Genomic DNA, 26,667 nt, shown 5'->3' on the forward strand with positions numbered 1-26,667 from the left:
GGGGACAACTATTGAACACCGACGAGATATATTTTTTATGTTATATAATAGTAATAAACAGAAGATACTAATTCTGTTTTTGCATCATTACGGACATGCATTTTATTCTACAAAACCTATTTATAGGAATATTTGTATTCATATAAATTATCTTTAAAAAATATGCCTAAAAGCTAGAATACATTCATATCTGACCCAATACTGTGAAAGATTTATAAAGGATCTGGAATGCAGTGTTTGACTGTATAGGGCAGTGTTCACATACATTTATTGCTTTTGTCATGCATCACATTACTTTTGTAATATTCATGTGAACAAGAGCAGAACGCTTTTTAAATGCATTTCAAACTAATTGCAGATTGATCTCGAACAGATAAACCTAGAATGCAGATTTTATGTGGCTATGAAGCTTAATGGGTCTGGAGTCTCATATAATCTTATCATATACTGGTTGTAAAACTGCATACAGCCGTGCACAGTCGTTCATGTCTATGGGTGGCTGTCCGCAGCACCTGTGCTTCCTTGGTGCGGAAAAAATGCTATAGCTACGCAAAATAAAAATAAACTTGGAATATGTCAGACAGATCGGCCTAGCTGTCTAGTGAGGCAAATCTTCCATGGTGATGTGTCATAAAATAAGCAATAGAATAATCAATGTGTGCTACCAAAAATGCTATAAATATATAATAAATTATAAATTAATGAATAAAATAGCGAGTTGCTGCAAAAGACACTTAAAATGTTCCCACACCAAATAAATACATGTAAAATGATTCAGTGTTGCACTACTATAGAAAATATACATAGTATAAATCAAAGAACAATATAATAAATTAATATATTAATAAAGTCAAAAGAACTAAATAGTGCAAAAGTGCAAACAGTCTCTCAAAACTGCATAGGCCAAATATCATGTGCTTCCACTTGTATATAGTGCTCCACACCAAACTGCAAACTGTGCCTCTCCACCTAGATAAAGGGTGCCCGAAGTCTTGGACCTATATATATATACATACATAGGTCTAACTAGCATGATAAATCCAAAATCGATTTCAAGATCGCAGCAATGGACTAATGATGGATAAAGGTGATATTGATAACCACACACGTGGGTTGGTGGCGTAACGCGTGAGGCGGACCCTAGTGACATCACTTCCGGTTACATAGTCGGGGGGACCGGATGTTCGGAAATATATGCTGACAAGTAGTCTTTACTATGCAGCTATGTAAGTGCATATTTGGTGGTTTTTAATTTTTATTAAAAGGTATTACACAATCAGAGGCTGTTCTCTCTTCCTTTATATGCTGATGCTGAGTGGAGAAGAAGTCCTTGTGTGTTGTTATCGCTATCACCTTTATCCATCATTAGCCCATTGCTGCTATCTTGAGATTGATTTTGAATTTATCATGCTAGTTAGACCTATGTATATATATATATATATATATATATATATATATATATATGTCGAAGACTTCAGGTGAGCTGTCACCCTTTATCCAGGTGGTGGGGCACAGTTTGCAGTTTGGTATGGTGCACTATATACAAGTGGAAGCACGGAATACTTGGCCTATGCAGTTTTGAGAGACTGTTTGCACTTTTGCACTATTTAGCACTTTGGACTTTGTTAATATATTAATTTATTATATTGTTCTTTGATTTATAGTATGTATAATTTATATATGTTTATGATTCAGGGAGTAGCGCAACACTGATTCATTTTACATTTATAAAATAATCAATATATTTCCAGTCAGTGCCCTACTATATACTGTAAAACACATCAAAGTTCAGTGCCATAACAACAGCCATAGCAATCATTGCAGCTGCTATGATGACCTGGATGTATAAAAGAGACCCCTTTAAGGGGGCTGTTGAGGCAATTTAAAAGAAGGAAAATCTGTGTACATGTGACAATAACACAAATCCAGTATTGTTTAACAGAGGATTGGAGAAGTTACTGTTGACACTAACCCCATACCCCCTTTAACATTCCTAGTCAAGAAAAACTGATGTGGGATAAAAAGAAGGAGGCTTTAGAATTGTTGTCGCTAGTCATGGATCACCTTTGCAGGCTGTACAGTAAGTAGAACTTGTTATGCTGTTTTAGTATGGTCCATTTATTGCCTTTGGAGCATCCTATCATCCAGGCCAGCACTGAAATTAACCCTGTATGCCTAGTGCAGTCTTCCTTGGGCTGTAAAAATCCCAGACTGTCTCCTCAGCTAAAAACTGGCATCTGTTTATAGTTCTGCCCCCCAAAAAAACATGGTTTAATGACATCTGTATTATGGTAATAGAGTTGTGTGCACTAACAATTATGTCAGTATATAAAATATTGTGATGGTCATAGTTACTGCTACAACAATGCTTTTTTTTTTTCTTTTTACTGATTATACTATACCTCCTCTTTTAGCACTTGCTTACTGTGGTGGTGAAAGGACTTAAAATTTACACTGAGGCCATGAGATCTGAGATGCTGAAAAAGACTGTCAGCTATTGAGGACAAAGTAGTTAGCTGTAAAATTAATGCACAAGGTAATTCAATGACTGATGACACCCTCTTCTCTGACAACGTCTGTCCACAGCAATTAAGTGACTCTGCTGACAGCTCTCTTGCTTCCTATCCTTGAATTAGACATATTGGGGTTGATTTACTAAAATAGGAGAGTGCAAAATCTGGTACAGCTGTCCATGGTAGCCAATCAGCTTCTAACTTCAGCTTGTTCAATTAAGCTTTGACAAAAAAAAAATGGCAGCTAATTGGTTTCTATGCAGAGATTTTGCACTCTCTAGTTGTAGTAAATAAACCCCACTGTGTGCAAAGATTAATGACATTAGGGAGGTTGCCAGGGGGCCCCGTCAAAACTTTTCTCTGGGGCCCTATAATCTCTAGTTATGCTCTTGCCAAAGCTCATATCTTTGTTGAAGGACAAATTTGAAAGCCTACTCAGTACAGTATTGAAGACAGAATGTGTATTGTGTTCATTCTCAGAAACACAGAGGTCACCATCATAGATTACCAGGTCAGAGCTTTTTCACAAAGACATGTTATATACATTTATTCTCTGGTCAAGGAACTGTGTGTTCTTTACCGCAACTCCAACAGACCTGAAGCAAAGCGTAATCTACCTACATAAGCACAGGGCCATTTACACGGACAATACAGGAAGAATAACAATGAAGAATACACATTTTCCCATCTTTCCTGTCATATTTTCACTTGCCCATTCCCCTCCCATTTGCCCAATTGCCTACGTGAAGAACCATTGTGAATCTGATACAAAAGTATGATAGAATGTAAAAAAATGCCAGGTCACACATGTTACAGGAAAGAATAGGTCAGTCGTTGAGCTACCTGATGATAAATGAACAGTTGATCTGCTGCAGTATATTTTTCTCCCAATACACATGTTCTTGTTGATGTGTGTCCACAATGTGCTTTTTCTTGATGCACTTTAGTGCAAATGTCATATCTTCATCCTTTAATTTGACCTGAAATGCATCAAATATATTTTTGCATTAGATATATGAACTAATCTGGTACATAATAGATAAACAGTGTGCGCTATTAACTAAAACTGCATGTTGCAAAATCTGGTGCAGCTCTGCATTGAAACCAATCAGCTTCCAGGTTTTATTGTCAAAGCTTAATTGAACAAGCTGAAGTTAGAAGCTGGTTGGCTGCCATGCACAGCTGCACCAGATTCTGAGTGCACCAGTTTTAGTAAATCTCCTCCAGTGTGTTCAATAAAGCCTATAAATATGGGTGTTGGATTAGGTGAGTAAAGGTTGGAACCCTTGTCAGGTTTTTATTTCTGTCTATAACCTAATTTGGAATATTACCTTTCACCTCCTGTCTGTCTGATACAACATGAAGTAAATCCTCCAAAGTACAAAGGCAGGAAGGTTTAGAACGTCTGTCAGGCTGCTGTCTACCAGTTCACTGAGAAAAATGATTACTCACCAAAACCAATTTGGTCATCCCTACTCTTAATTACAGATATGTTTACTTGTTGCATACAGTGGAAAGAAAAAGTCTACACACCCCTCTGTACTATGGGATTAGTGCCAAAATGTAAACATGTACAGGGGTACCATCTCCTTAAAGAAAACTCAAGAGAGAAAACTGTGGACAAATAATAATTGTCATTACACCATAGACTTCCCAGACAATTAAATAAGATTAACAAACTTTATTACATAGACAAATACATAAAAAAAAATTAATATGTACATATTTTATTAAAAAAAAAGAAATGTGCCCCACTATCAAAGCAGAAGGATCCCCTAATGTGTAACCACATATAAATATGTAAATAAATTGATCAAAAGTTCCATAAACAAATAGAAATGATGATCAATAGATGAGAGCATTCCTGCTGTTTCATAAATCGTTGACTAGTTTTGTGGAAACTATCTGGTTCCTTGGGAAGAGTAGATGAGAGCATTCCTGCTGTTTCATAAATCGTTGACTAGTTTTGTGGAAACTATCTGGTTCCTTGGGAAGACTAGAGAGGCATTACTTCTAAATGAAGAACATAGACAAAGGCAATAACAATAAATAATAATCTTTAATGTTATATGTATCTATACAACAATCAAATAAATCAGATATAGCAAGGTTCGACTTACAAAAGCACAACAGAAATGCGGTGGCAAACACACATCCACGTCGCAACCCCAACCCTGGGGTGAGTATGGGAGCATATATCTACTGGAGGTAAGCTGAATCCTCAATATACATACACTCATCCCTAAAACAGAAGGTAAATAAAGAAAGAACATAAAGGATAGAAAACAATAAACAATAGTTTCTGATTAAAACTAGTTATCAATCTCATACACATAATTAGCAGTAGCTGTGCCCATGCACTTGGAAATCAACCTGTTTGCTACTTGGACATCCACACATTGTTCAATCCAATTAAAAAAAAGGGGGTAAAGGCCACAATTCCTGGAAAAAATACAACAAACAAAACAAACATCCATCATGAACAGAGAATCCAAGAAAGAAAAAGGGATGCTAAGTTACCAACAATTAGTTAAATAAATTCTGAGAAACATTTATAAAGGCTTTAAAGGAAAGCAGGATTCTTTTAAAACCTTTATACATCTTTCTCAGTATGCATTTGCCTAATTTTGAGTAGCTTAGCATCCCTTATATACTCTATTTATAATGGATGTTTGTTGTGTTTTTTCCTAGGAATTGCGGTCTCTACCTCTTCTTTCTTTAATTGTACTGGCAGTAGATACTGACATATATTATGTATGATGGCACACTTCCCTTTTTTCCTTGGTTGTTTTGGTAAAGATGTAAATGTACAAGTGGCAAACAGATTGGTTTCCATGCTCATGGTCGCAGATACTACTAATTATGTGTATGAGATTGGTAACTAGTTTTTAATTAGAAACTATTTTTGTTTATTGTTTTCCATAATTTGTTGCTCTTTTTCTTTTTTTTTTTTAAGCTTCTTTATTTACCTTCTGTTTTAGGCCCTGTTCACATTTTGACACTGCGATTTTCACACAATTCTATGTGTCTCATAGGACAGCCAATTCACACGAATGGACTGCCCTATGCATTGTTGTTGCCCGAAAAGCAGCTCCAGCTTATTTTCGGTCAGCAAGCTTTACTTGATTTGTAAAGGCACGGTTTACCTCGATTATCACATGATCTTGTCATGTGACAATCAAGGCAGAATCGTATCACATTTGGGGTTCCATTGAAGGATAATAACACACAAGCAAGCGCAGCGTGTTGTGCTGTGATTGCCATGCAATTTGGGATCAGGGGCAGAATTGCAGCGATTCTGCCTGTGATCCCAAAGAGTGAGATGTGAACAGGATCTTAGGGATGAGAATATGTATTTTGGGTATTTGGCTCCTCTCCAGGAGATATATATTCCTATGTTCACCCCGGAGCTGGGGTTGCAACCGTAAATGTGCGTTTGCCTCTGCATTTCTATCTTGCATTTGCAAGCAGATCTTACAATTGCTGATTTATTTGATTGTTGAATAGATGTACAGTATATACCATTAAAGTTTATTATTTGTAGTTGTTAACTTTATCTATACTCACTGGCCACTTTATTAGGTATACCTTGCGAGTGTTAGGCTGGACCCCCTTTTGCATTCAGAACTACCTTAATTCTTCGTGGCATAGATTCAACATGGTGTTGGAAACATTCCTCTGAGATTTTGGTCTATATTGACATGAGTTACTGTTACCTTTCTATCATCTCGAACCAGTCTGCCCATTCTCTTCTGACATCAGCAAGGCATTTTCATCCACACAGCTGCTGCTCACTGAATATTTTTTTTAAATATTCAGACCACCCCTTCTGACACCAACAACTGTGCCATGTTCAAAGTCACTTAAATCTTCTTTCTTCCCTATTCTGATGTTCAGTTTGAACTTCAGCAAGTTGACTTCACCATGTCTAGATGCCTAAATGCATTGAGTTGCTGCCATGTGATTGGCTGATTAGCAATTTGTGTTACCAAGCAATTGAACAGGTGTACTTTATAAAATTACCAATGAGTGTATGTTTCATTTAGAAGTAATGGTGATGCCTCCCATCTCCTCCTGAAAAAGCAGAACGTTTCTGCAAAATATGTTGAGGATTTGTGAAATGCAGGAATGCCTCCATTTATTGTTCACCATTTCTAATTGTTTATGGAATTGTGGGTAAATTTATTTACATATTTATACATGTTTACACATTGGGGTTCCTCCTTCCCTGATAGCGGAGCTCTTTTTCTAATAAAATATGTACTTGTTAAAATTGTTATATATTTGTCTATGTAACAAAGTTTAATTGTATTTCATTGTCTGAGAAGTTTGTGAGGCACCGATAAAGTCCTTATTTGTCCACAATTTTCTTGACACACCTCTGTAAAAATGCCAAGTTTTGAGATGTAAAAAAAAATGAGAGAAAGATAATTCACTTCTGAATTTTTTCCAACTAATGTGACATATCATTTTTTGCAATTCAATAAAAACAGACTTAAGAACAAATAGTGTTGCGCTAGCTCATAAAAAACTGATAAGTGATGAAAAGATTATGAAGTAAATAAATAAAAAGTCCTTGTATTGTGACAGTTCAAATCCAATTATTGTGCTTGAATAAATGTGCTTGAAATAAGAATTGTGCACCGCAAGAGATTCAAAAAACTACAGTGCTCTACTCCAAAGTGCACCTCCACCTAAGGATAAGGATGGCCGCTCACCTCATAAAATGGACCTATAAATTAATATAGGTCAACCAAGCATAGTGATTCCATCAGAAATGCTCCAGATGGCAGCAAAGAGCTGATAAAGGCAATAACATAGATGACACTATATCACAAATCTCTTCTCAACTCAAACTCCACATGTAAGAAGAAAGGAACAGCTCCCATAGCATAATAACGTTTATTTAATTAAAATATATTCAGAGTAACACTCACATTATGCAGAGTAACAACAGCTCGGTATCAAACATACACATTTCTGGTCCGTGAGTATGGCTGGGAATGATGTCACTAAGCTCCGCCCCACGCGTTACGCCACCAACCAAGTGGCTTCATCAGGGAAAGCAATTTTTGTTTTTATTTTATGATAGCGCACATTGTTTTTTCTTTATACATAATAAAAACAGACTGAAATTTTTAAAGAGAGAAAAAACTTACAATAATGTGGTTGCATACATATGCACACTCTTAAAATAATACTTTGTTGAAGCATATTTTGATCTTATGACAGCATTGAGGTAGGAGTTTATCAGCGTGGCACATCTTGCTTTGGGAATCTTTTACCTCTCTTTCTTGCAAAAGTGCTCCAAATCTGTCAGATTGTGAGGGCATTTCCTATGCACAGCTCTCTCTGAGTCAGTGAGATTTAGATCAGGACTCTTGCTGGGTCATTCCAAAACTTTGATCTTCTTCTGGTAAAACCATCCTATAAGTTAATTTGGAGGTATGCATTGGGTTGTTGTCACACTAAAAGGTGAAATTCTCCTTCTTCTTCAGCTTTTTAGCAGAGACCTGACGATTTTGACTGATATATGTAACTGTTCATAAGTTCCTCTACCTTGACTAAAACCCCAGATCCATCTGAAGAAAAATAGTCCCAGAGCATAATGCTGCCACCACCATGCTTCACTGTGTGTATGGTATTTTCTTTTTTTTAGGTGATGTGCCGTGATGGTTTTGTGGTAAACATACTTTTTTGGAATTGCCAAAAAGTTCAGTATTGGTCTCATCAGACCATAACACATTTTCCCATATGCTTTTGGCAGATTTGATATAGGTTTTTGCAAAACGTACTGGGCTTGTATGTTTTCTTAGTAAGAAAAGGCTTCTGTCCCACCACCCTACCCCACAGCCCAGACATACAGTATGAAGAATATGGGAAATTGTTGTACAGGAGATATAGTGTACAACCAGTATCTGGCAGAAATTCCTACAGCTGTTTCAATGTTGCTATAGGCCTTTTGGCAACCTCCTGAACCAGTTTTCTTTTTTTTTTTTTCTGGAGGAACTCTAGTTCTTGGTAATGTCACTGTTGTGCCATATTTTCTTCACTTATTGATAACCATCTTCATGTTGTCCCATAGTGTATCTAATGCCTTGGCCATTTTTTTGTACTTTCTAATGACTGATACATTCCAACAATGAAAACCCTTTGATGCTTTGAAAGCTCTTTGGGGACCATGGTTTTTGTTTTAAGAGGCAACTAAGTAAATGTTAGAACAATCCTACTGTAACAGCAGAACTAGGCCTAATCAGAGTCAGTTTCACTGATGGAAGGTGTGTACTGACTATTATTTCACATGAGTTTGAATATGATTGGTTAGTTCTGAACACAGCAACATCCCGAATTATAAAAGGGTGTGTACCCCTATTCAACCACATTATTTCATTTTGTATTTATTTTTTTGCCACTAAACATCAATTTCAGTTTGTTTTAATTGAATTGCACAGAGTATAGGTCACATTAAAGGTGGCAAAACATTAAGAAGTGATTTATTTTGGTCTGATTTTTTTTTCATCAAAAACCTGGCACGTTCACAGGGGTACATAGACTTTTTCTTTCCACTGTATACAGGCTCTGCTTTCAGCTTGTCATTGCAACACAGCATTTACAGATCTGGTCAATCCACGTTTTGCAATGGTATTAAAAGGTAATCACCCCCTTGCAAGTTTTCATGTTTTTATTGTCATAGAACATTGAATCACAGTGGATTGTATTTATTTTTTTTTACAGAAATAGAATGGTTAAAGTCAAAGAAAAAAAACCTATCTTTGCAAACAGAGTTACATTAATCACAATTACAAAAAAAACCACACAAAATAACAGATTGCACAAGCATACTCCCCCGTGCATATGGCAAACTAAAGTCATCACTGATGAAGCCAGTACTTTTCTAAAGTCAGATTTTTATTGAAATGGTCATTGGTGTGTAGTCAAATAGTTTCAAGGAACTATAGTATAAATACACATGTATTTGGAGGGCCCAACATTTGGCTAGTCAGTGTCATGCCATATTCTACACCATGAAATCAAAAGAGCACTCCAAGCAACTCTATTAAAAGCTAATTGAAAGACACAAGTCAGGGGCTGGACATAAGAAAGTTTCCAAGTTACAGACTATGCCCTGAAGTGCAGTTAAATAAGAAATGGTAAGAATATGGAACGGCTGTAAATCTGCAAAGAGAAGGCCATTCACCAAAAGTGAGAGCCTGGGCAAGAAGAAAACTCATGAGAGAGGCCACCAAGAGACCTGCAACAGCTCCTCAGGGGCTGAGATTGGTAAGACTAAGCATACACAGCTGTTGGCTGGGTGCTTTACAAGTAATCTCTTTATGGGAGTGTGACAAAAAGCCACTGTTAACTAATTTTGCCCACAGTTTACTAGAAAGCACAAGACAGACTCTGAAGAAGAGTTTGTGGTCTTATAAGACCAATATTGAATTTTGTGATCAAAAACTAAGCCTGAAACTGTACATCATGACAGCAACATCATGCTGTAGGGATGTTGCTGTACAGCAACTCTTTTGTGGGGCTGGAAGGTAGAAAGAATGAAACAAATTTCAGGGAAATCTTTCAGGAAAGCATGATGCAGTCTACAAGGAACCTTGGCCTTGGAAGAAGATTTGTCTTTCAGAAAGTCAATGGCACCAAGCACAAACCCAAAACTAATGGCTTAAAATAACAATGTAAAAATTCAAATCCTAATCTCAATCCAGTAGAGAATGGGTGGCTTGACTTGAAATGTTCTATTTGCTCACAATACCCATGCAACATGAGCAGTCTTGTATGGAGAAATTATAAATATTGCAGTGTTCAGATGCAAAACAAGCAACGGCCTACAGAAACAGACTCAAGACAGGTATAGCTGCCCAAGGTACATTTACTAAATACTGACCCAAGGAGGGTATATACTTAGTTATTTTTGTGGTTTCTCATTGTAATTAGTTTATATCGCTATGATGAAATTTGTTTTCACAAAACAAGTCTGTTTTGTTAGAAACAGACAATGTCACTTGATCTGTCAAATAAAAAAGATATATCCACTTTGATTTAAAGTTCTATGACAATAGAACATGATGTTTTATTGGGCAATATATGTGGGGAAGTGACTGCAGTGAAATCCAGGAAGACAGTTGGTAGAAGTCTGCAGATAAAGATGAATTTAAAATATTAATGTACAGTATCAATTGGGCAGCCTATTTATGAGTTCATTTATTGTATTCAATGGTATAAATGAAAAAAACCGGACCTGATTCTCCTATCCAAACACTCGATATGAATGGGGGAATTCTCCATGCTGAGCTATTGTATACTGACAGTGGGTAGATTTCCCCACCATCAGAATACACTGCTGGCTATAGCCTGCAACACTGCATGAGTGAGAAAATACAGACAGAGCAGTTGAACAGACGTCGATCAGTAGATCAACTTCTATACAACCTGTCTGTTGTATATGGATTGAAATTAGGCCAGTCCCTGCTGAACCAGTTGTATTGTGATCCATGTATGGCTGGCTTAAGCCCCCATTCATACTTTTGCCATTGGACATGAAATATCTAACACACACAAATGCACGTGCACAGCTTTACAATTATTTTTTATGGTGTCACTTCACATCTGAGCACTGTGTTGATGTCTATTGGCAGGTCAATTTTGTATGCATAGTAGGCCCTATTAATGGCATTGGCAGCACATGATAATGCATGTAACATAAAAATTACCCATCAAATCGTGGATTAAAATATGCATAATAAATGCACCTAGGCACTTCAAACTCCAAACGAATAGAAAGAGCATTTTATGAGGGTATATTTACTAAAACAGGGGAGTGCAAAATCAGGCTTACTTCTGCATAGAAACCAATCAGCTTCTAACTTCAGTTTGTTAAATTAGGCCTCGGAAATAAAACCTGGAAGCTGATTGGTTTCTATGAAGTGAGTTTGATTTTGTACTCTCCATTTTTAGCAAATAAACTCCCCTGTGTATCAAATTCAATATTAGATTCAGAGATACAGGCTGCTGAGTTTATTGCTAAATCTTGTCCTTTCTTCTAAAAACTAAGCTTAGCCCTTGTCCCTCCTGCTTACTTTCCATTGGTCACAGCGGCTGCCCTTCACATTAAGGAACAAAAATAGGCTTGGGATATGGGTGCAGGAAGGTGAAGCCCAGCTTACATAAAAATAGACAAGATTTACACAGTATATAAACCCAGCAGTGTCATCACTGGAACTACTAATTGTAGTGACATGCCATTTTGATTTAACAGAATGTCTGCTGTTCCAGTTTTTCATTGAATGCTTAGTTTGAACTGCCTGGGTTTTTGACAGATTAATCTAAACATTAAAATAATAAGACAAAATGTGTGCTCTCTGAAAATATACTATCATTTCCTTTTAAATGCTGTAAACAAATCTTACTCAAGTGTTTATCCGCTTTATGTTATTTTCCCCTTTATTACAACAGTAATTTTACCAATAACTCCCTGGTATGTGCTAGTTTTTCTTGAGTACACCATAAAGTGCTTATGCTTTTATAATACATATTAATAATCCAATTGTTTTGTATAAGATTAAATATGTATTTAACTTTCAAATCAATATGCTGAGTTTACTTTGACAAGCAGGAGTGCCCCTTGAACCTGTCAGCAGCACCCCTGGAGGTACATGTACCGCATACTGAGAATCACTGCTGGTAAAAAGACAGTCTGTCTCAATGAATCATACACTGTGAGTGTTCCGAGTATTTATACATTCAACTGCAGCTTTCTTTTTTCCTGAAGACAATAGATGCAAGCATTTTCATGGTGCAATTCATGGAAAACCTCTATTTATTTTTTCAACTGGCTTTTCCAGCCTACTTTTAGGCTGCCGATCTACTAATAAAAGCATGTTGGATGAATGATCTATCAGAGGCAGTGAAGAGCAGTGAAGAAGTCTTTCTATGCAGCACCAGAAGACAATAATAAAAATAAACTAGCCACAGAGATGTGGATAGAGCAGGAGGCTGTTACTCTAAGGCAGAGTAGAGCAGGGGTGTCAAACTGGCAGCCCTCCAGCTGATGCCAAACTACAAGTCCAATGAGGCATTGCAAGATTGACAGTTACGAGCATGACACCTAAAGGCAGAGGCATGATGGGACTTGTAGTTTTGCAACAGCTGAAGGGCCTCCAGTTTGACACCCCTGCTCTAAGGTCACTTTGTACACAGGGATCCTGAACCATGATTGCACTAAAATCACCTATATCATGCTATAGTCTCTTACGGTGAAGGGTCATCCTTAGTTGGCTGTCAGCTGAGATAGAGCAAGTCTTTTCAAATGACACTAAATGATATTCATATTCTCCAAAAATAATATCCGATTGCCTCTCGGGGGATCAGGAAGGAAATTTTTTTTCCCTGCAGGAGCAAATTGGATCATGCTTTGCTGTTTTTTTTTGCCTTCCTCTAGATCAACTGTGGGTGAAGGATTATAACTTTTTATTTTTTTTTCATTGTTGAACTGGATGGACTTTTGTATTTTTTCAGCCAGACTAACTATGTAACTATATATATATATATATATATATATATATATATATATATACGCCAACTACTTATTGACCCTGTAATCTGTTATGAATGAAATCTTTTCTAACTGTGTTTTTGTGCCTTTTTGTAACATCCTCTGTGATCTCCTGACCCTCTCTTTTTCCTTTCACTTACATTTGTCTATATTCCATAGTCCCTTGTCTGTCTCAGAAGCCAGCAAGAGAGGATGGCTACATTACTGCCTACAGTAGGACAATGGAGAATGAACGTAGCCACCCTCTAAAAGGCTGTTGGATCACAGCAGAAAAAAAAGGAGGAATTTGGAGATCCAGAGGAGGCTGAGAGCAACAGAAGTGACTTTTTGGAGTTAGGAATATATTGTATATTTGAACAGAATTTAAAAAAAAATAGAGCTTAGTGTCACTTTAACTGCTTGCCCGCTGCCCTATAGCAATAATACTGCTACAGGGTAGCAGGGCTGCGCAAAATCACATATATGTATGTAATTTGCATTGACGGCTAGGGATGTCAATCACCGGGCCCAGGCCGGGATTCCCCGCCAGCACCCGGTGATATCGGGGAAAGCTGACAGGGATGAGACCTGCTGTTTTGTATCTCTTTTCACAACAGAGAGGTACAAAACAGCATGTCTCCAAAGTAAAACGCCCCAGATATTAACCCCTTCCTGCCAGTGTCAGTAGTACAGTGTCAGTACTTTTTTATTAGCACTGATCACTGTTTTAGTGTCACTGGGGATGTCAGTTAGTCAGATGTCATGTTAGTCAGTTCCCCCCAGTGTCAGAATGCCCTGTGTAGTCCTGCTATAAGTTACTGATCGCCATCATTAACCAATAGCTGCCCGGCCTATAGCCGTTTGGCGGCCGCAAAAATGGTTTAGCTTTCCGGGGTGTACGCCATTTGGCGTCCTCCCGCACATGCGCAGTTCGCGTGGTTGCAGAGCGGCGCAGCGGCGCAATCTGTCACCGGCCGTGTACCTGGGACACGGCCGATGACAGATCTGAGTACCGGCCCCGTTGCCGGTACCATGTGACCTGCTGTGACCAATCACAGCCCGTCACATGACAGTTGTATACAATGGGTGGCTTCATTCATGCCATCCATTGTATACTAGTGCCTAGCTGTGAATGGTCACAGCAGGTCACATGTCATGTGATTAGCTGTGGCCAAATCACAGCTAAGCACAAAAAAAAAAAAAAAAAAAAAAAAACCTGAATGAATCGATGTCATTCAGGTAAATGCTTGCTTATAGCAAAGTAATTCTTTGCTATAAGCAAATTGTGTAAAAAAAAAAAAAATATATACTAATCACTTCCCCAAAGTAGTACAATGTTACTATGGTAACATTGTACTACTTTGGTCAGAGTAAAATATGAAAAAAAAAATCTTAAAAAAATAAAAAAATGTAATAAAAAATTAAAAATAATAAAATAAAATAATAAAAAAAAAAAAAATATATATATATTTTTTTCATACTGTCACCAGTCAGTGTCCCTGTTCACCGCCATGCCAGTTATATGATGATGCTGTACTGCACTAGTGACAGTATGTAAAAAAAAAAATAGTGAAAATAATTTTTTTAATTTTTTCATTTTCCGAAAAATTATGACAAAAAAAATACAACTTCAAAAAACTCGCCATTCTTCTTATGAAGTACATCGGACTGTCTGCTCTGCAAAAAGGGGTCATTTGGTGGATATCTGTACTATTCTGACATTCTTGGACCTCAAGAAATTAGATTGGCTGTCAGTACTTCAGGATTGATCAATTTTCAGATCTATACCATAGTTTGTGAACTCTATAACTTTCCTACAAACTAAATAATACATCCTAATTTGGGTTATTTTCACCAAAGACATGTAGCAGAATACATCTTGGCCTAAATTTATGAAGAACAATTATTTATTTGTAAACTTTTATAACAGAAACAAAGAAAAACGTGTTTTTTCAAAATTTTTGGTCTTTTCTTAATTTAGCAAAAAATAAAAACCCCAGCGGTGATTAAATACCACCAAAAGAAAGCTCTATTTATGAGAAGAAAATTATAAAATTTTAGTTTGGGTACAATGTTGTATGACCGCGCAATTGTCATTCAAAGTGTGAGAGCGCTGAAACGTGAAAAATGGCCTGGGCAGGAAGGTGTAAAATTGCCCGGTATTGAAATGGTTAAAAGTATAAAAAAAAATTAAATTTCTGTATATATACCGCCAATTGTAGATACTATAACTTTCACGTAAACCAATTAATTTACACATATTGGGATTTTTTTTTAGCAAAGACATGTAACAGAATATATTTTGGCCTAAATTTATGACGAAATTTGATTTTTTATATTTTGTATTGGATATGTTTTATAGGAAAAAGTAAAAATTATTGTTTTTTTTTCAAAATTGTCGGTCTTTTTTTGTTTACAAACATTTCTTTTAAGTGACTAACCTGAGAACCATTCAAAAGTCACTAAATTGCGCAAGATGCTAAAAAATGAGTGTATTATATTATATTGCTGCCACTTTTCTCCCAATATAAGATGTAAATAATTTAGTATGACCTTTGCTCTAGTGACCACAAGCAGCGCATAACCTATACCATATATATCCATAAACTCTAATTAACATTCATATGTGTCATTTTCTGTGTTCATCAATACCCCAGAACATAGCCTTTATTAGCATAATCACAAGGATATCCACTGTTGGGATCAAGAGGTTCCTCCAAGAATCACCCTTATCATGAATTGCTGCCAGGATCATAGTAAAATACTCCACTCCATCATAACATAGAAAGAGAAAAATGTTTTTGCTCCAATCATGTATTGCTCAAGGTAAACAACTTTAAAAATCCAAGTATTGCACTTACAACAATTAAAAGATCAACAAGCCCATTGAAATGCTCATATTAGTTACACAGATGCCGCATGGTGCTCTCACCACCTCCAGAACTGCCGGACAGAACACCGACATGTCCCTTCCGGTTAGGGATCTGCGTCACTTCCGGTCCGCCGCACCGTCACATTCTGACGCGTTTCGTCATATCCTGACTTATCCTGACTTAATCATAGGGATCTCTGATCCCTATGATTAAGTCAGGATATGACGAAATGCATCAGGAAATGACGGTGCGGTGCACCAGTAGTGACGCAGATCCGTAACCGGAAGTGATGTGACGGCGTTATGTCCGGCTGTCAGGAATGGACTTGCCAATAACAGTGGGACTCACCTGCCTTGTGGGCTGCAGTACCAGGGCTGGCCAGCGGGTGCTCTCAGCAATCAGAGACTCCCCCCTGCAGTCAGCCAAAACACCTGAAGCTGATTGCAGGGGTTGTATTTAAGGAATGGCCAGACTCACAGTCAGGGCCTTGGTGTGTGTTTTTCCATGGGCCCCTGTATCTTGTAACCTGCATTCCTGTTCCTGTTTCTGCCTGACTTGTTGCCGACCCTGCCTGATCCTGACCTCTGCTGACTTCTCCTGTTTGATCCCTGTCTTGTGACCCTGACCATTCTCTCCGCCTGCTCCTCCTGTACCTACCTGCCCGATAGTTATCGACCCGGCCTGCCTGACTACGTTGTGCTCTATATGTGTATGTACCTGTGTATCTATATCAGTTTAGGTTTGGGTTTGTTTCACCTTGTTGTATGTATTTGTGTTAGCTTGTGGTTTGGTGCACTGCGTTAATATTTGTATTGTTAGTCTCAATAAATTATATTATTTACTATATCTGAAGCCTACGTTTCCCTGTGTCAGTCCACACACTTCTGGTCACACCTGCATCCCTGACACCAGCAGTTCCCATAGCTAACTGCTTCCAGTCACTGCACATTATTTGAATGGCTTTAGTTGCTGCAGCAGAAGTCTATGAGACTGACAGATTCTATCACATGAAGCAAAGGAACTGAAAGCATTCAGTGAACTTAACTGCTGCACATACATGAGGGCTTTTGGAGAGATTCATACTGAACAGGATAGCATAGCGGTAAGTGGAATGAACATAATATATGCACCTTTGATAAGGATATTTCTTGGAGTACTCCTTTAGCTGGCCACAAACATTGCAATCTGACAATCTAGTTTAGATTACTAAAACTATGTAATATGTAGGGCTTCCTAAACAAAATTTTTAATTTGTATCCAGCCTAGCAGGCTCATGGACTACATGTTGTTGAAAAGAAATTGTACAATCTGACTGTAACAAGTATGGTCAGTTTTAGAAATACCAAGTATTAAGATTTTCACAAGAGATACAAAAAATCTGAGCATCCCTTGTGGCAGTCTGGCAGGGGAGTGATGCTCAATAGACAATACATTTTTTACATCTTTTTAGTAATCCAAGCCACTCATCATTTGTAAAAGGCATGCATGCTCTTATGGTCAGGGTCTAGGTGGGATCATGGAATAAAAACAAACTAAGGTGGCCTTAACATACTTTCAAAATCTTCTGTACTTAACAAACTTGGTTTTTGACTTATGCATTCTCTGCTGCAGGTTTTGCTGCATAGTTTGATTGTTGGTCACCTAAGTACTACAGAGCAGTGACTAATAATGCCATGAAGGAAAAGTAGAAAGTTATCATCACAATAAAACTCAGCTATCTCATTGATTTATTTACCTATTATAGAACACACATATACATATCTAGGCAACAGCAACTTATCTTACCAGCTCAACACGCCCAAATCCTCCGGTCCCAAGTGTGGTGATAACATCCAAGTAACGGAAAGGGGAAGTGCTGGAGAACCTGGATACCAACTCTCTGAGCTGGTTGACCTCGGAGTTATCTCGGGAAACTGAGTGATGAAGGCTCTTTTTCCTGCAAGAGAAAAATCTATTATAGGTGAGAATAATTCATTTTTAAAAAATGAGGCAAGACATTTATCTCTACAAAGATAATGTCATTGCTACCTACAGTTTTACGACAGGAATGATAAAGTTTTAAATAATATTTGATCATTTGCAGCATATAAATCTTGGAGCATATAAAACAAGAAACTAGTCTTTATGCGCTTACTTATATTATATGTGATCAAAGACTTGTTAACACAATATACATCTGCATTTTGACTGGTTTCTGATGCATCAGTATGCATTTTAAACCATGCTATTTAATGTAAATCCACGTTATATCACTTAGTTAAACATTTTTGAAATGCATATAAAACACAACTCAAGGAGATGCATTGCCATGTACAGAGCAAGTGTTTTTACCCATATGGAAGAAAAATATTGAAATATATTTTAAAAATATTCTTGCCAAATATATTGACATATATTTGGGAAGATCTTTAAAAAAAATATTTTTTTAAAATATATTCTTCAGATTTCTTTTACCATATAAAAAAGTAATTTTAACATATATTTTTACATATATTTGTAAATGCATTCCAAAAATGTAGATGTGAAGTTTTAAAGACATACATTATATTTGAAATGTATTTTTAAAAATATTTTTCTTATATGTTGCAATAAAAATGCATTTTAACATACAGTATATATATATGGCCAAAATTGTAGCATTTCAAATATATGTTAATATATTTGGGAAAAATATTTTTCAAATATATTTCAAATATATTTTTCTTCCATATGGGTATGAAGGCACAACAAGCCTGCAACATGCAACATGTTGCAATGTGTTGCTTTGGTAAGAACCAGGCCAACTGGAACTAATGCATTTTTTTATTGTTCATGTATCTTGCCTGTGCTGTAAATCACAGGAAAATGTTTGTCAACACCTCCTGTGTTAATAAGCCCTTAAAAGTATTGTGTAACACATAAAACACGGTTGATATGTTTCATCTCATGTAACTGAAGCAAGCAGTCAGATTTGCTAAGCGGCATGTAAGTATTGGTACTGCATACTTGACACAAATGCATGTAACAGCAGAGAGTTTCTAAATTTAGGGTAGCTCAAAGCAAAATGTGTTTACAACCCCAATTATTCAGACCTAGTGTAATCTATACTCTTTATCCCCATGGGATAATCCACCCATGTTCATCTACCAGGTTTTCTTTCTCTTGTAGATCTCAAACAAAGGGAGACCTAAGCCAAAGGCTGGGGCTTTGGAAATCGCAGTTTCTTTGTTGAAATATTACTCACTTTTATATACTTTACTATTTGCCAAACTGAATATCACACACACTAGTTAGAGATCGAGGGGATGTGATGCTTAAAGTACCTTGGAAATTAACAACAGACCTTTTAATAAATGTTCTCAGTTTAGAAAGCAAAAAGATTATTACTATTATACAGGATTTATATAGCGCTGACAGTTCACGTAACGCTTTAAAACATAAGGAAAGACAGTACTATTACAATACAATTTAGTACAGTAGGAATCAGAGGGCCCTGCTCTTTAGAGCTTAAAATCTAAGAGGGAGGGTGAAGAGATACAGAAGGTTATAACTCGGGGGCAATGGGCTGAAGAGAATAAATGTACAGTTGTTAGGTGAGGGCAGGGTAGTGCTGAGTTTTCAGAGATCGTCTAAAAGTGGAGTAGGAGATAGTCAGACAGATCGGGTAGGGACTTCCAGAGGATGGGAGAGGCTCTGGAGAAGACCTGGAAACGAGTATGGGAGGAGGTGACAAGGGAGCTAGAGAGCAGGAGGTCTTGGGAGGAATGAAAAGAACAATTTGGTTGGTATTTTGAGACAAGTTTAGTGATGTAGCTGGGGGCAGAGTTGTGGATGGCTTTGTAAGTTGTTGTTAGTATCTTGAATTTAATTTGCTGGGTGAGTGGTAGCCGGTGTAGGGATCGGCAGAAAGGAGTAGCAGACACTCAGTGGCTGGTAAGGTGGATGAGTCTGGCGGCAGCACTCATGATAGACTGAAGGGGGAATAGCCTATGTAAAGGTAAGCCAATGAGAAGAGAGTTCCAGAAGTCGATGTGAGAGATGACCAGGGAGTGAATTAGAAGCTTTGTGGTGTCATTGGTTAGGAAGGGGCGTATCTTGGAGATGTTGTGGTGGTTGAGGCGGCAAGCTTTGGACAGTGATTGAATATGAGGCATAAAGGATAGCTCAGAATCCAGGATTACACCTAACACCGTGGCATGTGGGGACGTGTTGATAGTTGAGCCGTTGATCTTGACGAAGAAGTCAGACGAGGGGGGTATGAGGGGAAGGAAATATTATGAGCTCGATTTTGGATAGATTGAGTTTCGGGAAGTAGTGTAACAACCAGTCTGATATGTCTGTTAGAAGAATAGTAATGTGTGCGGAGACTGATGGAGTAAGCTGAGGGTACAGAGATACATTTGGGTGTCATTAGCATAGAAATAGGAGGCTATCAACTGACCCAGGAAGAAGGTGTAGTTCGAGAATAATAGAGGTCCAAGAACAGAACTTTGGGGAATCCTGACAGAGAAAGAAAGAGGAGGAGAGGAAGGAGTATTGTAAGTGACACTGATAGGTAGAATAGAACCAGCGTACAGTGGTGAAGACCAAAGGAGTAGAGTTTTTTGAAGAGGAGGGAGTGGTCCGCCGTGTCAAAGGCAGCAGAGAGGTCCAGGAGTAGGAGTACAGAATAGTGTTCAAAAAAGAAACAATGTACTCTGTAAAACAGGATTAATCACACGAGTAGGGAAGGAATAAAGTATTTTCAAAGTGACACTGTTTTCGTGGAGGATTAAAAATCTTAAAATGCAAAGTTTTAGGTTTCTGTAGTCTCAAAACTCTTTATTGGTTTGGATAGGATTGGGGGAAGTTCTGACAAGTTTTTATTGCTTTTCATGACCCATCTGGTAGCATTCATCTCACTTATCTGTGAAAGTCTATAACAGTGGGTGGCATCCTTTTGGCTTGGTTAGAGTTAGGCTTCAAAGTGAGTGGGGTAAATGTCGTGCTGAGATTAACTATGATATTAACTGGAGGAAACAGTTGTCCCTGGGACTAAAATATAGAAAACAATATTAACCTGACAGAGGTCTAACCTTTCTCCATGTTACTGAAAATATGAATCTCTGGAGAGATTCCCCATCATGGTTTGTCCTGACAGGACAACAGGGACATACACTTTAAATCAATAGCTGACAAAGAGTAATTCTCTTTTTTTCCTTTCTCACTCTCTCCAAAATTTAAACAAAAAAAAGTTTTGGCTATAGGCTTTATTGCGTATCCTGTCCTTGGTTTTTAAAATGATTTCCTTAATCTAAAAATTGAAACTAATCCTTTACACTTAATCTTATCGTATCCCATGAGCCACCTTAACTTTAAACTAACTCCCAAAATTAACCTCCTAACCCTTAGTATTCCTTCCACCTAACACTAAATAACTCCCAATAACTTGCACCAAGAACTACCGAGGCCAGGCATATATTTTGTGTTAGAATTTCACCTAGTATGCACAGTCATCCATATACAATGTATTAGACTACACAGAGAACGAACAAAAGCAGTCATGGACAATAACATGCGATAGGCTAAATCATTTCCAACTTGTGGGCTTCCCTGCATTGTTTAGCACTACAAATTAATTTTTATACTGATCCGAGATCATATCTATCAGACTTCTTCATAAGGACTCTTTCAATGATATCGGGATCCAGAAATCATCTCACACATAGGTGGGTTTCAAGAAAAACGTTTCCCACAAAAAAGCACTTGCATAATGCTGCTAAATATTGCAGCCCATGTCTACAATAAACCCTTGTCTGGAAGCTCAGATTCCATTCAATAATGTCCACAACACAGTACAACAACCCAATATTCACAAGCAATGTGACTTGAGTATCCAATCGCAGCTAATGGGTTAATTTCAAGGCATAATAAGTGCTTAAGAGAATAGGAAATGCTCAATATCTATAGTAAAACATTTTTGAACATGTTAGGTCCTGGAGATGCACAATTGAGAGTAGAATGCGTAAACCTTGATCTGATTATCACTCTCAGTAAGAGATCCAACCATCCTAAGCATCCTAAGAACAGCAAGTGGACAGTGCTGGTATACCTGTAAAATACTGTTTACTGTGCACACCTAAAGAAAAAAAATTGACTATCAGAAGCTACAGTTCAGAAACAGCTGCCAGATCACAAACTGCATTAGCTATTTTTTCATAAATTTACACCAAATATGATATCCTCAGGGATTCAATTGAAAATAATTGGTATGTTAGAAGTGATTTTTTTAAATGTTCATTTTTTATGCCCACCTTGAAGGATCCTCAAGATATGTCAGCCCCTTGATGAGTACATCTTAGAGCAGTCCTCTACTGTGAAAGATTCTAAATATCATTCCCAGTGGAAAACATCTAGAACGAAATCCCCAGTATAAAATGCATTAGATGTGAAATGGAGCACAGCACTTGGCAGGAATATAAATGGCTTCATATTACAGCTCCAGGGGGGTCCATATAGGAATACTACATGTCTCTGTATATGGAGAGTTATTAGTTGAGAGCAGAGTATAATGCAGATGATACTTGGTGTGTAATTCACAAAAGGTTTCTTTTAGCATCACATTAAGTCACTCTTGCCCCTAATGAAAGCTAAGATTAAAGAAAAAAAGCAAAGGTGTTTATAGGAGCTTTTTCCTTTCTCTTTTCCTTGTCTCTTTGTAGGCATGTTTCACAGCATGGAGTAAATATATATGCAGAAACCATAGAAAAATTGTTTATCTGGAGAACCAGCCTTCCAGCCCAGTTATTTTCCAGCCAATGGATGATGTAAAGACAGGAGAACTGAAAAGTGTCATGTGACTTAATAACTATATGTACTAATGATAAAAACACAAAAAGAATACGTGAAAATAATGAGGTATCACCTGTGGATATTCTTTGTTTCATTTTCCAGTAGAAATAAAGATGTAACCTATTTGGTCACTATGGTCAACAAAGTGTTTTCAGCCATTTATTGTAACTAGACCCCTATCTTTTGACAAGTGAAATTCTGGGATAACTACTCTTAACCCCCCCCCAATGCCTATGCTTAGTATCCGGTGTGTAAAAATCTGTATATTTACCTATTTTCGGGCCACTCTGGTCCGGTCACGCGATCTTCTCTGTGTCAGCCAATGCCATTTGCAGGGCAGTGGAGAGGGTGCTCTGACAAAGGTTGGTTATGTTTGGGAGCATGATGCTACCCACAGGCTTTAATGGTCAAGTCCATCAATTGTCAGCACTCACTCTTCTTCCCTGCAGCAGAGCTAGCTGACACAGGGGAGCTGTATCATGTGGCCAGGCAGGACCGGTCTGAAAATAGGTAAGTATACAGATCTCTCTTACACACGTTAGAAAGAAAGCATAGGTGTTAGAAGGGGGAGGGGGCTGGTTTAACAGTAGTTAGGGTTCCGCACTCCCTCTTCTTCCCTGCAGCAGAGCTAGCTGACACAGGGGAGCTGGATCACGTAACTAGACTGGATCGGCCTAAAAATAGGTAAGTATACAGAGCTTTCTTACACAGGTTAGAAAGAAAGCATAGGTGTTAGAAAGGGGGAGTGGACAGTTTTAACAGTAGTTAGGGTTATCCAGTATATCTAAAACCAGCACTTACCCCTGCCTAGCTTTTAGTACTACCTGTTTATAGGGGTGATTGGGGATTCACCCTCTCTTTGTGCTGGTGATCATTGGGACATTTGGGGGTGCCTGGAACAGGAGTAAAATCTTCCAATGGAGATGCCCATTTCAGTGACAGTTATCTAAAAGGAAATCGCTCCTCACTTTGAGTGATTTAATTTCCCTTCACTAGGGCAGGAAGTTAAGCAAATTTTTCTCAATTGGACAGAGAAAGCAAAAATAAGAGAAATCTGACAGAGCTAATGATTTAATTAACCACTTTATGCAAACAAAAAATGTATTTAAAGTTATACTTTAAAAGTGTAGAGAATTTTTAGTATATGCAATAACCCATAGCACTAAGATTTCACTTAAGTTCGACCAATTAAAATTTTATTTCAGATGGCTTCTATCAGTACAGCATGTTGCTCTTTGCCTTATTAATTACGCCTGAATCAAAGTTCATTTGGTTTGATAATAAAAAAGCTTTAGCTACTAGTAATGCCAGCTTCTTCTCAAGCTAATAAATTCAAACCACAGGTGGTATGGATGGCACCACACCCTATTAGTTACAATCACAGAATCCCAAAACGATTGGGTTTTTAAGGCACCAGGTATCAAATAATAACAACTACATAACATATAAATATTTATTTTTGCACAATAAAAAGGATTATACATGAATTATATGAATGTTGGAGGTTGGTGAGGTGGTGGCCCGGTCTGTCCTAGTATGCTCCAGTGGTCTTGCTTTGGGGATGGCACATGGTTTGGAGGATGTCTTTCCTTCAATGGGCAGTATTGGGCTGATGGTTAAGCCTGGATGACCACATGCATCTTGGGTAAGAAAATGAAGTGGTAAAGAGAAAATGTGATGTGATGTGTATTTGCATCTATGTTAGAATTTTTCATTGTATATACTTACTGATTTTTACTTTATAGATTGTAATAGATTATGATATGTACTGTTCCTGATGAAGCTGCTTGAACCGGGAAATGTGTAGAGCTTACTGGTGACCCTCTTTCCTCCCTCTTTGTAAATAATGTAATTATAGCATTGTACATGGTCCCTTCTGGGACAGAGCAATTGGCTATCTTGATGTACTACGTGTAATACGACTATAGAGGGTTGGATATTTGTTTTGGGTGCACCTATATTAACGCTGCAGAATATTTTCCCTTTTTTATGTGTTTTATGTATAACTTTTTTTTTATTGTGTAAAAATAAGAATTTGTATGTTATGTAGTTGTCTTTATTTGATACCTGGTGACTTAAAAGCTCAAATGTTTTGGGATTCTGTGATTCTTCTCAAGCTAATGTATTCTAGCACACACTAAATTAAAATTTCCAAAGCAAGCTATGCTCCCCTCTACACCTCACATGCCACACATTGGACTGATGTGACTGGGTGATGGGACACTGTAAATTGCTTTTTCCATTCTGACATTGGTTCAACTTCAAGTTGCACAGAAGTCGCCAACTGTCTGCAGAGTTAATAGCTAAAGGCCTCCAAACTTCATGTGACCTTCAGATTAGCACAACAGTGCATAGAGAGTTTCATGGAATGGGTTTCCATGGTCGAGCAGCTGCAGCAAAACCTTACATTACCAAGTGCAATGCAAAGCATGGGATGCAGTGGTGTAAAGCACACCGCCACTGGGCTCTAGAGCAGTGAAGACGTGTTCTCTGGAGTGAAGAATCATGCTTCTCTGTCTGGCAATCTGATGGATGTGTTTGGGTTTGTTGATTTCCAGGAGAACGGTACTTGCCTGACTGCATTGTGCCAAGTGTAAAGTTTGGTGGAGGGGGGATTATGGTGTGGGGTTGTTTCTCAGGGGTTGGGCTTGGCCCCATAGTTCCAGTGAAAGGAACTCTTAAGGCGTCAGCATACTAAGACATTTTTCACAATTTCATGCTCCCAACTTTGTGGGAACAGTTTGGGGATGACCCCTTCCTGTTCCAACATGACTGTAAATCAGTAAACAAAGCAATGTCCATAAAGACATGGATGAGCAAGTTTGGGGTGGAGGAACAGAGTCCTGACCTCAACCTGATAGAACACCTTTGGGATGATTTAGAGTGGAGACTGCGAGCCAGACCTTTTCATCCGACATCAGTGCCTGACCTAACAAATGCACTTCTGGAAGAATGGTCAAAACATTCTCATAAATACTCTCCTAAACCTTGTGAACAGCCTTCGCAGAAGAGTTGAAGTTGTTATAGCTGCAAACGGTGGGCCAACTCAATATTGAACTCTACGGACTAAGACTGGGATGCCATTAAAGTTCATGTGTAAAAGCAGGTGTCCCAATACTTTTGGCAATATAGTGTATATTTCAGCTGTTCACTTGTCTTCGTGAAATAATCCTGTGTGGTCCTGAAACACTCCAGTGCATTTTTGTTATTGTTGCATGACACACATTACTTTTCTTTTTGAGGAGTGTATTCATTTATTGCAGATTTCAGTGCAAAGAGATGCTGGATGCCTGGTTAACATCTTTTAAAGAAAACCTGTCAAGAAAGAAATATGTGGGATGCCACTGCTAACCTCTACTTTCCAAAATGTTAGTTCCCTGGCTGTCATGCTGATAAATTGGCTTTGGTACTTTTTGAATCACTGGCTTGGAACAAGTCTAGAGATAAGGAATTCATATTTTTCTTGATTTGCTGCTATGACTATTCTGGGAATGCAATACAGATTTAGTGAAGCCAGTCATAATCAGACAACTAGCATTTTTAGAGAAGGAGACCAGCAATGGCAGTCTCCAATGTTCTCTCTTGATAGGTATTCTTTGCTAGTAGTTTCATATATACCTGTGTATATTTTGGCAATTACAAACAGTATTTTAAGTTTAAAAATATATTCTTTTTAATTACAACGTATAAATTATGGAAAGTAAATAGTGATTTTTTTCTTTAACTGCAACTGTTTTAACTTGAATCTTTTATTCAATTATCTTAACAAATGCCTGATACATTTCATGGTTTCCATGGTAACTGACTATAATCAGTAGCAGGCCTTCTATCCTCATGGTGTGTCTTGGTTGTCATCTCATGCATTTAATTACCCTTTGGTCGAAGTTTTATACATTCTGGACAGTTTTGAAATGTGACTTATGAAGGG

At 37.7% G+C, this 26,667-nt stretch overlaps 1 protein-coding gene across 1 annotated transcript in view; it reads right to left on the reverse strand.

Annotated features, from left to right (window-relative positions):
* LOC149462289 (cGMP-dependent protein kinase 2-like) overlaps positions 1-26,667 on the reverse strand; it is a 232,611-nt gene that overhangs the window by 56,358 nt on the left and 149,586 nt on the right. The window contains exons 11-12 of the mRNA XM_089677088.1: positions 17,715-17,865; positions 3,357-3,493 (exon numbers count right to left, since the gene is read on the reverse strand). Coding sequence (XP_089533214.1) covers positions 3,357-3,493; positions 17,715-17,865 — 288 coding nt within the window. The remainder of the gene's footprint in view (positions 1-3,356; positions 3,494-17,714; positions 17,866-26,667) is intronic.

Source organism: Staurois parvus, unplaced genomic scaffold, assembly GCF_062004578.1.
Source record: "Staurois parvus isolate SC_StPar_1 unplaced genomic scaffold, SC_StPar_1.0 ptg000177l, whole genome shotgun sequence".
Taxonomy (NCBI): domain Eukaryota; kingdom Metazoa; phylum Chordata; class Amphibia; order Anura; family Ranidae; genus Staurois; species Staurois parvus.